General features: G+C 32.6%; 2 protein-coding genes across 2 annotated transcripts; one reads left to right on the top strand and one right to left on the bottom strand.

Annotated features, from left to right (window-relative positions):
• Nucleotides 1–7,496: 7,496 nt before the first annotated feature.
• LOC145954151 (uncharacterized) lies at nt 7,497–9,463 on the bottom strand. Its single transcript, XM_083067904.1, has 5 exons — nt 9,136–9,463; nt 8,830–9,063; nt 8,606–8,729; nt 8,388–8,527; nt 7,497–8,314 (listed from the first exon to the last, which is right to left on the bottom strand). The coding sequence occupies exons 1-5, from the start codon at nt 9,461–9,463 to the stop codon at nt 7,497–7,499; spliced, it is 1,644 nt and encodes a 547-aa protein (XP_082924030.1).
• Nucleotides 9,464–11,826: 2,363 nt separating this feature from the next.
• Nucleotides 11,827–12,645, top strand: LOC109815344 (subtilisin-like protease SBT1.5). Its single transcript, XM_020380053.2, has one exon. It carries the CDS (start codon nt 11,827–11,829, stop codon nt 12,643–12,645), a length of 819 nt encoding a protein of 272 aa, XP_020235642.2.
• Nucleotides 12,646–13,173: the final 528 nt, after the last annotated feature.

Here is a 13,173-nt window from a genome sequence, read left to right on the forward strand (position 1 = left end):
TAACTATTATATTTACAAACATATGAAAGGTCTTCAAAATCATCTCATTCCTCTTGGTTCTTTTAATATATCACCTCTTGGTTTTCTTAGCCTTGGCATGTTTCCATCATAAAAAGTCTTGATAAAATGAAGATTTTGATAGCTTAAAACAGAAAAACAAGTTGTCTAGTCAACGTTTTTATATAAGACCATCTAGTGGTCCACACACAACCAAGTGTCTAGTATATATCTATTGTTTTGGTGCTAAGTGTTGGTTTCGAATGATATGCCTTATGTAATGATCTCATTTTTGTAAATGAATATATTTTTACTTATGAGTTTTGTGCCATTAGCAAATACACATTCTTTAAAGAAGAATAGTGACAATTTTTTTGTATTATGTAGTGAACATGCTTTGGCATTACCTTTTTAGGTAAATCCAAAAGGAAAAATAATCAAATATGGTAGAGTGCACAATTAGCCTGCATAATTCAGCTATAGCAAAGTTCTCTTTCCTAGATGAATCATAGTCCTCACAATTTTTTTATGAGTTCAAGTTATCATATATACCTAACTCAAGCTATTTTGAGTAGATGCTCGTAATAGACGATCCTTGAAACTCTTTATGACTTTTGAGTTAGCGAGTGTTGAAAGATCCTAGTCTTTGTAATGTCGATATCTTACCCCACTAGGTTAATTGTACAATCATTAAGCTTTGTGCGTTGGTCAGCTTGAAAAGGCTTGATAGCTTAGAATACTTTAGAAGTTTAGTACATGGTTGTAATTGACAATTTGCAAGCCTAGAGAAGTGGTTATCATGGTTGTCAAACTCGTGAGTTAACTCGTAGACTCGTACGAGTTTAAGAGTCTAGGGTAGCAAAACTGGTTAACTCGCGAATAAAATTGGTTTTTGATAGACTCGGGTAGACTTGCTCAAAATTGCAAGTTGTTTCAGAGAGGGTTTCTAATCCCCTCTCTATTTTCTTCGATCTCTCTCCCTCTGCCGCATACGAAAATAACACTTTGCCTCTGCTGCGTTCTTCGATCTCTCTCCCTCCGCCGCATACAAAAACAACATCGTCCGACTTCATTCTATCCGCCCACCGTCGTCGTTGTAGCTTTCGACATCGTCCCTGCAATTTTCGACGAGCTTTTCTTCATGTATGTTGGACTTTCGGTTGTTCATGTATGGTTAAGATTTGTATTATGACATTTTATTGTTGTTATTTGACTTATTTCAGACTTAGAATGTTGAATTAGTGATATTATATTGTGTGTGTTCATGTTTTTTAATATTTTTTAATATTAGGTAGACTTTTACGAGTCTACAAGTCGAGTTTACTAGAGCTCCACGAGTTTGTGTAGACTCTCGAGTTTGACAACCTTAGTGGTAATTCTTGGTGTTGTACTCTTGTCAAGTAGTGAATTCTTTTTGTTTAAGAAAGTACTGAATGTAGCTCTTAAGTTTTATGTAATTCTTGTATGATTCTCTCTTTCCTTTGCTCTATACATTATCCACTTGTGCCTACATTGTTTAACAACATGCTTACTAACATGTTTGAAAAAAAAGTATTTTAAACACATAATTAAACCTCCTTTCTTGTGTGTTACTTTGTGAATTTCAATTGGTATCAAAGTCCAGCCTCTAGGATTAAGTATCTAACATTGCAAAGGAAAAAATCCTTGAAAAGTAATAAAGGTCATGTTGTGAACAAGCCACCCTTATTTAAAGGCCAGAACTATGACAACTGAAAACGAAATATGATAAAATTCTTTGATGCCTATCATATTGACCTGTGAGACGTTATAGAGAATGGAAACTTCCTACCTAAAAGTGAGGATGGATAGATCTTCCCAAATCAATGTGGTAAGATGAGTAGAAAACTTTATATTTTCTTAACTCTAAAGCTTGTAACTTCATTGCACATTAACTGAATGAGTATGAGAAAGTTCATAGTTGAAAGTCCGTAAAAGAGATGTGGGGCAAGTTATCTCTAACTTATAAGGGAACTTCACAACTTTTAAAATCAATATCCTTGTGCATCAGTATGAACTGTTTAAAATGGATGAAAATGAGTCTCTTGGATGTTCAATAGATTTCAAACCATCATTAATAACCTAAGATCTCTTAGCAAAACTTGTGATAATTATGATCATGTTACTAAAATTCTACGAGATTTGCCTAGACATTGGAGATTTCAGGTTATAAATCTAAGGTTGTCCAAATATCTAAAATTCCTACCTCTTGTAGAGTTCCTTGGAACCCTTAAGGTGCATCAGTTGGAGCTTAAAGATGTTGGTCAAAGGAGGAACAAATCTATAGCATCGGAAGTGCAAAAGAACTCCAAAGTCTTGGCATCTAAAGCTCCACAAGTTGAAGAGCCATCAAATGTAAAATTTTAAGAAGGCTCGAATAAGGATGAGATATCCTTTATCTCAACGAAAATCCACACCATATGGAAGAAGAAATTTGAAGCAAGGCAAAGGAACTTCAACTGAAAGTTCAACAAAGACTCTAAAGATAAAAGTCCAGTTGTGTGCTACAAGTACCAAAAGCTTGGACATTTCAAGTCAGAATGTCCCAACCTCGAGGAGGACAAAAAGAAGTTTTTCTTCAATAAGAAGAAAAAGGGGGCTGATTGACCAATTTGGGGCACTTTCCCAAACTATTTACGTAAATGGGGCTGTTTTCAAACTATATACACCTTTGGGGCATTTTTCAGTGGTGTCGCTATGGGCCATAGCGACACCATTGACACGTGGATTTTTTTAACTCCAAAGAAGCCATGAAAGCCATATTTGCAATGTCGCTACAGCCTATGACGACACAAAACGGCTTGAATGAAGTTGTTATAGCCTACAGCGCCTCATGTTTAATATAAAATAAAAATAAAAATAAAATATAAGTAAATACTTTAAAAAAATGAAAAAGGAGGTCGCTATAGCATATAGCGACACAATGTCGCTATAGGGCATAGCGCCACTTATTTAAATATTAAAATACATAAAAAGAAAAATATATATATATAAAATAAAGAAATTATAGAAAAGATTTATATATAAATATAGATTTATATTAAATTCATAATATAAATTAAAATGTGAAAAATATAAATTAAGTAAATAATTAAAAAAAAACGTAAAAACTAGTGGCGCTATGGCCTATAGCGACACAAAGTCGCTATAGGCCATAGCGCCACTTTCATAAATATTTAAAGACATAAAAAGGGAAAAAAAATATATATATATATATATAAATAAAATAAATAAATTACAGAAAAGATAAGTTTATAAATAAAAATTTATATTTAATTCATAATATAAAATAAAATTTTAAAAAAATAAATTAAGTTAATAATTAAAAAAAAAACGTAAAAAATAGTGGCGTTATGGGTTATAGCGACACAATGTCGCTATAGGCCATAGCGACACTAGTAGTGGTTGAAAAAAATTAATGACGCTAGCCACGTGTCAATTTACCGCGGATTTATCCAATGGTAGCTTGACACGTGGCGTTTAACAGTAAAAAAAAAACACCCCTATATATAAGAGCATCTACAATGGGAGTTGCTTATAAGCAACCCCCATTGGAGATGTTCTAAGGGATTTTAACCTGATGCTGGTCCCCCCTTTCTCTCCCCCACAAATCTCCGAGAATCAGGTATGCGTTTTTTTATTATGTCTTTAATTTAATTATAATTTATTTTTTATTTTTAAATTCTATGTAACTTTTATATATTTTAATTATTATTTCAGGTTATTTCTGTTTTTTTGGGATATACGCAGAGGTATTTTCTGTTTTAGGTATTTTCTATTTTTTTAGTTTCTGTAATTTAATTAGTTATATTTATATAATTTTTTTTCTGTAATTATTATAAAGTCGCTATAGACTATATCATTTTAAATAAATTATCTAAAAATTGATTTTATTTAAATTTTAGATTTTATAATTTGATTCTGTGTAATTATTTAGTTATAAGTATATTTTTTTCTGTAATGATTGTGAAGTCGCTATAGCCTATACCATTTTAAATAATTTATTTAAAAAATAATTTTATTTAAATTTTAAATTTATTTAATTTAATTCTGTTTAATTTATTTAGTTATATTTATATTTTTTTCCTGTAATGATTGTAAAGTCGCTATAGGCTATATCATTTTAATTTATTTATTTAATATATAAATTTATTTAAATTCTTTATTTTTTAATTTGATTCTGTATAATTTAGTTATATTTATATAATGTTTTTAATTTTCTGTAATGATTTTAAACTCGTTATAAATTAATTTAATAAATAATTGTATTTAAATTATAAAATTTTGAATATGATTATTTGTAATTTAGTTATATTTATATTTTATTTTACATTTGTTAGTGTTATATCAGATATTAAAAATGCTAAAATGTATTATGAAATTAACTTATATAATTAGTCCAAATTAAATTTAATTAATTAAAATCATTTTAAAAAAATTGGTAATAAATATGGTGAGGGCTATATCATGTTAAATAATTAATTTCAGAAATAATTGTATTTAACTTGTAAATTTAATAATTTTAATCTGTAATTTATTTATATTTATAATTTCTTTTAAGGTTGTTAGTGTTATATTACAATTTTTTATATTAGTTTATTTATATTTTATATAATGTTTTAAAATTAGTGTTATCATAATATTTAAATGATAGATATTAATATTTTATAATGGTTTAAAATTAGTGTTAAAAAAATTATATGTCCTAAAAAAATGGAAAATATTTATATTATAGTTTATTTTGTTGTTAAAATTAATTAAAATTATGAAATAATGTGTTGTTATATTTTGTTATAGATGACATCATCTTCTACAGGTATGCGTGTGACATGTGGACCCATTGAGGATGATTTATTGACATTGCAAAATATACATGTTTCACAACATGTTTGGAATAGAGAAAATGATAGGAGATTAATAGCACGACGTGTTGCTCCAACGCGCACCAGAATTGAAGGAGTTCCACACCAAATAGTTCCGTTATTAGAGCAAGCAGGATTTGGATGGATTGCTCGTGTAAGTTATATCAAAGTTAGTCCTGATTTGTTAACGGCTTTGGTAGAACGATGGAGACCAGAAACACACATTTTCACATGCCATTCAAAGAATGCACAATTACTCTTCAAGATGTTGGTATGCTTGTTGGTCTTCCAGTTGACGGTGAATCAGTGTTAACTCGAGGCAGTACTAATATATTGGGATTAGGTACTAAAATAACTTTACTTTAAGTTAATTTTAAAGTTATACTAATTGTTCTTTATAATATTAATTATCGGTAAATAATTTGTTTTATTTTATGCAGCTCACGATTTTTTAGGGATTGTTCCACCTCAGTCAAAAATTAAAGGACATCGCGTTAAGTTATCTTGGTTGGCAACAAACTTTAATGACATTGCATATGACATCAATGATCTACATCAATTGCTTCCTTATGCTAGAGCTTGGATATTACTTTTCTAGGAGGACTTCTTGTTCCTAATAGATCTTCAAGCTATGTCTCATTAAGGTGGTTGGCATTTTTAGGTGACTTTCAAACTATTAAGACATGTGCATGAGGTGCAGCTGTGCTTGGATGTTTGTATCGCAATTTATGCAACTCTACTGATTACAAAACGCCAAGTTGTGGTGGGTTTACACTTTTATTGCAGTTATGGGCATGGGAACGATTCCCAAGCATTCTCTCTTCACCATTCCCACCTATTCCTCCAGGCAGTCCTATTAGTTTAAGGTATGATCAAATTCAAATATTAACATTTTTATAATTATTCAATAAGTTTTAGAGAATTTAATTGTTTACATTTTGATTACAGGTGGTCGAACACAGCCACTAAAATAAGTATGAGCGATGATATTAAATTTTATTGCAAATTCTTTGACCGTTTGACCAGAAAATTTGTAAGTAATTCAAATTTTAACAGTTTTAAAAATTCATTATGTAACTTATTAGTATTTTAATATAAACTAATTAAAAAAATTTATTTACAGATTATTTGGCAACCATATCCGCCTTTTGAACAGATGCCCGAGGACTGCACACAGGGAATTCGTATTTGGGGTTCTGTAATCCCGTTACTTTCCCTATGTATTTGTGAATGGCATCAGCCAGATAGTGTCATGAGGCAATTTGGTTGCCAACAACCAATTCCAAATCCTCCGCTGACTCCTGCTCATGTGCATGCGTTGACCCTGCGCGGAAAGGCTGATGATAATTGGGCTACAATATTAAGTCCAGCACTTGAGCATTGGGCCAATCGATATGCATACCACTTTGCACCTACTCCTCCATAAGTTGGACTATTAGGTCCAAATTCAGAATACATGAGGTGGTATCGTAGAAAAGGGAAGTTGTACATTGATCCCGGTGAAATTAAAGACTCAATTGTGGTATGTGCATATTACAACTCATATTTTAATATATTATTTTGTTAGATTATAAAGTTGTAAACTAATTTTATGATTTCTTCTATATGTAGGGAGACGTAATAGAATGTTTGGCATACTTGACATCTCCTAATGGCAGGGCAGACTTTTCACTGGAATCTGTCTCAGAGCAAACTATCGATTATTATCGATATCTGATGACTATGTTGCACGTTTCGTTGAGTCAGTTGAAGAAGCACCCCCTCCCTCTGATTCATATGACTTGGGGGCTTTCAACGTTCCTCCACAGTCTAGGGAAGCTGTAGGTTTATCTCGACGAAGAACGGCAATTGAGGCTATGAATCACACGTACCTTACATTTCCAGACAGAGCATCAGGCTTATATTATATTCCTTCTCAAGAGCCCAATTATCCATCTCAATCCCAATGTACATATTGGTACACACCACCATGCCCACCAGGTTTTGAGACATCAGTTTCGATGACAACAACACATATCTGTGAGTCACTTGGTTTAAATTCATCACCGAAACCCGTTATGTCATAAAAAATGATGGATGATATTTTTAGACAATCCCCTATAATAACTCCACATCCAAGTCTACCACAGGATGCCACACAATAGAGTCAGGAAGCACCTTTTCATATTCCATATGATCATGATTATATCAATCATGCTTATACATCAGGTCGTATCATATTTAATTATTTTGTTATTCTTTTCTTCTTATACTTATTATGAATATTTATAATTTATGTGTTAAATTTGACGTTACAGGTGTTGATTTGCGTCCACAATTTTCTACGGAGGCTAGTCATCCACCATCACAGCCAGAACAATTACGTGTTCGAAGAAATCCTCAAAGGGCAGCAAAGGAACAGCCACGACGGTGTATTCTAACTCCTGGTACTGTTAGAGGGCATCATCATGACGACCAGCGGCAAGCAGAAGATTATGAGGAAGATCAGGAAGACGATGATGAGTAGACATTGTATAATTATGAATAGACATTAGTAATTACATTATCTTTGACAATGACCGTCATGAATAGACATTAGTAATTACATTATCTTTGAAAAACGCAAAACATCCTCAAAACTTATAGACTGATTATTAGAGTTAGACGGACAATTGCGCCTATTGTGACCTTCTTGTTTGCATATGCTACATTTTGGTCGTCGTTGTGAGCTTTCAACCCTATCCATTTCGTTTCTAATTCTTGTTGATTTTGGTCGCCCGTTGGATCTAGGACAAGTATCCAATCCTCATTACTCGGAAGGATTAAGTCTTCATTTCCGATTGGTTTCCACGGACCAGAGTATGCTTTTAAAACATAATCACTGGTATAAATAGGATCTATAAACTGGTAGTAATCAATGCTAACAACACCACATGCAGCTATAACATGAGAACAAGGATAATGAAATGCTGTAAACTTTCCGCATTGACAGTATCGTTCCTTTAAATTTACTACCCATTTCTTACCTCCTGTTTGTGTTATTGGATCAAATGCCTCTTCAACCTCAAATTTTGAAGATTGAATGTCATATCTACAAAATTGGTGGGAACAAGCCTCTTCTTGATTTTTTTGCAAAGCTTCAACCAACTTTGAAACGAAAACTTTCCTGGATGAAACATCGGCTAAAGCGCGACTACCACGATTACTAAAATACTCAGCGCACCTGGTATAAGTCGACCGAACTAATGTAGTGATAGGGAGATTTCTACAATCCTTTAAAACCTTATTAACACATTCAGACAAATTTGTTGTCATGTGACCATATCTTCGACCATCTGCATCATATGCCATGCTCCATTTGTCTTTTGATATCCCTCCTATCCACCTTTCAACATCAGGGCTAGATTCACAAAACTTTTGCAAATTGCGATCAAAAATGTGTCTACATAGTGTATACCCTGCATAAAAATTATAATTAATGCACAATAAAAATTTTGAAATGATTAAATAATTTAAAATAAGCTTTCTTACCTAACTTCACAAGCTGTTGTTTTAGTTTCACATCCTTGAATTGATTATTAAAATTATTTGCAATGTGCCTAATGCAGTACTTGTGATATGCATTTGGCGGTCTCCAATCAAGTGTCTCATTGTCAATGGCCGATTTAATGCTACGATGTCGATCAGAAATTAAACATATTCCTTATTTATTTGTAACGTGTAAACGCAAATGAAACAAGAACTACGACCACGCAAGTAATGTTTCTCCTTCAACCACAGCAAATGCAAGAGGAAAAACGTTGTTATTACCATCTTGTGTTGTAGCAATGAGCAATGTACCTCGGTACTTGCCATATAGATGAGTGCCATCAACTTGTATCAAGGGTTTACAAAAATTAAATGCATCACAACGCGGCTTGAATGTCCAAAATAATCTATGAAATTGACGGGTAACCACGATCACAACGATTACCAACAAAAAACTCATCATGACACAGATCATAAAATGACCTTGGAGCAATTTCTTTCATGTATTGGAGCCATCGATGTAAATAAGCATACGATTCTTCCCAATCTCCAAAAATTTTAACAATTGCTTTTTGTTTGGCCATCCAAGCCTTTCTATAAGATATTTTAAACCCAATTTGAGATGTTATTCTCTCTTGGATAAGGCTAATCTTGATTGCTGGATCTTGGTTAACCATTCCTACATATTAAATATTAGTAATGAGTAAGATAAATTATTATTAATATAAACTATAAACTTTGCAGAACTTACCTTGTATAAATGATGCAATTAACTCAGAATTTAACTTATTATGAACTTGTGACAAAGACATGTTCAAACACGTATGACGTCCACCCCACTGAGTCACTTTCGACTTATCAGATTTCTTTGACTCAATGGCTCTCATGTACCATCCACATTCATCATGTGCATTTGGACATCTAACAACCCACTTGGTCTTTTTCGACTCAACCACATAAAAACTTTGATGCATTCTCATTACATTTTGTTTTACTGCATTTTTAACCGCATCTTTATTCTCAAACTCCAACCCCACATATAAATCTTGGCCAATTGACCAAGTATTACGCAGATCCATCCCTGGGATATCTTCTTCATCTGGATGATTCCAATTGATGTTAGTGTAGTGGGGTAAATTACCCCAAAATTGACTTCTACCTATTTTAATAATAATGAATTTAGTAATTTCAATAAAATCAATTTCAACAATTTTTTTTAAACAAATAACAAATTATTGACAAATTTAATTTTCAGATGTTACCTTCAGAGATGGATAAATTGAAATTGTTCAACCATTGGACTATTAACAATAACATCCGGCTCCACCTCATTATCAGATGGTTCACAATCATCAATTTCATCTTCATTGGATTCATCAATGCTTTCATATGATAATGAAACATGATAGTCTTCATCTGCTTCTTCATTTTCATCTTCGTCTCTTGTGATCAAAGGTGATCGTTCAATTGACAAATTTTCTAATGAAAAAGTTGAAGATTCTTGCATACCTATTTCAGCATATAATTCCATTATTGGCATCACATTCTAGCTCTAAAATGCTTCTATCATGCATTGTACATCATCATTGTCACTCAATTCCAATGAAGAATATATGTTGTTATCATCTTGTGAAACTAAAAATCTGTAACTTATAAATAATATCACTTGATTTGACTTAAGACCAAATTTATTGTGAATCCTTCTCTTTAATATATCCAAAGTTATACCTCGTTTAATATACATTCCTTTTCTTGGTCCATCAAATGTTACACATTGAGAACCTTTATACATCTTTCCAGTGAATATAAGCAATAATTTGATCCATAATATCTGCAAAAAAAAAATAGTACAAATAGCTATAATTTATATTTTAACAACAACAAAATTTTACTCACAAATTTCAATCAGAGCAAAACGTAACTGGTAGGAGGTGTATATAAATGATTTCAAATGATGATTTCAAATGTGAACAAAACGGAACTGGCAAGAGGGGTATATATACTGCAATAGTCATTTTGGGCCATAGCAACATAGAGTCGTTATGGACCATAGCGACATCATTTTTTTTAATGTTATAAAAAAAATTTATACTTATTTCTGTGCATGTTTTTTTTTTCAATTAATTCAAATAAATCTAAAAAACATAAAATATATTAAATATTAAACACTGAAAAAACAATTAATGAAATATATATTATAAATAATTTATATAATATAAGTAAATAAATTTTCTATAAAAAAATAATAATAAAATAAAGTCGCTATAGGCCATAGCGCCACTCACTTAAATATTTAAATACATAAAATGAAAAATAAATAAACTGAACCATAAATATATAAAATAAAAATTATATAAAAAAATATATAAATAAAAAAATTACAGAAAAATATAATAAAATGTAAATATTTGTAAAACAAAAAAATTAAAAAAGGTGATACTGCCCATAACAACTCCTATTTTTCCTTTTTTATTTCTTTTGTTTAATTACTTATTTTTTGCTCACTTTTTTTCAAATTAACATATAAAAAAATTATTAATACACATAAACAATAAATTTTCTTTAAACTACACAATTAATTATTTTTAATTAAATTTATAAACAAATTACTGAAAATATAAATTTTATTATTTTAAACAAAATACTGAAAATATAATTTTAATTAAATTTGTTTATTTTTGTACTTATTTAATTTAAAATATAAAAAACAAGTTTTTAAAATAAAATGTTAATATTTACAAAATAAGTAAAATAAATAATATACGAGAATGGTGTCGTTGCCCATAGCGACACCTAATTTTCCAGTTTTTTCCTTTTATTTTATTTACTTATTTTTTCCTCAATTTTTTTTAAATTTACATATAATAATATAAATTTAATTAAATTCTTTAATTTGTGTACTTTTAATTAAAAATATAAAAACCAAAATTTTAAAAGAAAACGTTAATATTTGCAAAAAAACAAAAAAATACAAAAGGCTTGGCGCTATGGCCCATAGCGACATGGTGTCGCTATGGCCCATAGCGCCTCTTTTAAAAAAATCATATAATTTAATTTTAAAATATGTTTTTAAAAAACAATTTTATTTTTACAAATATAAAATAAATATTTCAACTTTTTATTTTTATTTTATATTTCTATTATTTTTTTTTTTATCTTTTCCTACACAGTGTCGCTATGGGCCACATTACTTTTGGTAGTCCATCAAATATGGTGACCGAGCCTATAGCGACTTTAGGGCAGATGATAAACACACCTCCACTCTCATATAAACACACCTCCTTTTTTAAAAAAAAATATATAAAATGTATAAATTATCCTTAAAATAAAATAAAATTCTTAAATTTACACCCCCACCCCCGCACCCCACACCCCCTTCTCCGCACACTCACACCCCCCTTCCCCGCACCCTCACACCCCCCTTCCACCAGATTCCCGGCGAATGCGGTGGCACCTCGCCATGTACAAGGTATGCTGGAGCAGCGGCTGCTTCGACTCCGACATCCTCGCCGCGTTTGATGTCGCTGTCGCAGACGGCATCGACGTGGCGTCATTGAGCGTCGGCGGCATGGTGGTTCCCTACCACCTTGATGTGATTGCTATTGGCGCCTTCGGCGCGCCCTCTAACGGCGTTTTTGTCTCCGCCTCCGCCAGAAACGGTTGCCCCGGCGGGCTTACGGTGACCAATGTGGTGCCGTGGGTGACCACTGTCGGCGCCGGGACCATGGATAGGGATTTTCTGGCGGATGTGAAGCTTGGAAATGGTAAAATTGTACCTGGGGTTGGCATCTACGATGGACCGGGTTTAACTCCGAGTCGAATGTACCCAATCGTGTATGTTGGTGTAGAACAATTTGGTGGTGGTGATGGTTATTCATCTTCACTTTGTTTAGAAGGTTCCTTGGATCCCAAGCTTGTGAAGGGGAAAATTGTTGTGTGTGATAGAGGCATTAATTCAAGGACTGCGAAGGGTGCGGAGGTGAAAAAAAATGGAGGGGTTGGCATGATTTTGGCCAATGGTGTGTTTGATGGTGAAGGATTGGTGGCTGATTGCCACGCGTTGCCCGCCACTTCGGTCGGTGCCACCAGCGACGACGAAATCCGGAGGTACATTGGGAATTCGCGGTCGCCAGCGACCGCTACAATTGTGTTCAAAGGGACTAGGCTTGGTGTAAGGCCAGCTCCTGTGGTGGCATCATTTTCGGCAAGAGGGCCTAACCCTGTTTCACCTGAGATTTTGAAGCCTGATGTTAGTGATTAAGGGAAGAGAAAGGAAAGGCGTAATTGAAAGAGAGAGAAAACGGACGGGGATGGAGCCACCGCGTTTGCCAGGAATCTTGTGGAAGGGGGGTGTGAGGGTGCGGGGAAGGGGGGTGTGGGGTGCGGGGAAGGAGGTGTAAATTTAAGAATTTTATTTTATTTTAAAGGTAATTTAGACATTTTATATATATTTTTTTAAAAAGGAGGTGTTTATATGAGAGTGGAAGTGTGTTTATCATCTGCCAGTGTAGCTCATTCCAGCCCAACCCAGTAACAAAAAAAAAGCCACGTGTCATAGGTATTGCTATAGGTCATAGCGACACCGTTGCAAACAGCCCAAATGTATAATTAATTACAAAACAGTCCCATTTACGTAAAATATTTTTAAAACAACACCACAATGGTCAATCAGCCATTATTATACAATATATTGTACAAGTATCATTTATCATTTATCTTCATAATTATTTCAAAATTTAATTCAAACTCGTCCTCAAAATATGTCAGGTCTAATTTCTTAAACTTAAAT

Source organism: Cajanus cajan, chromosome 1 (genome assembly GCF_000230855.2).
Source record: "Cajanus cajan strain Asha chromosome 1, NIPB_CcT2T_4, whole genome shotgun sequence".
Taxonomy (NCBI): Eukaryota; Viridiplantae; Streptophyta; class Magnoliopsida; order Fabales; family Fabaceae; genus Cajanus; species Cajanus cajan.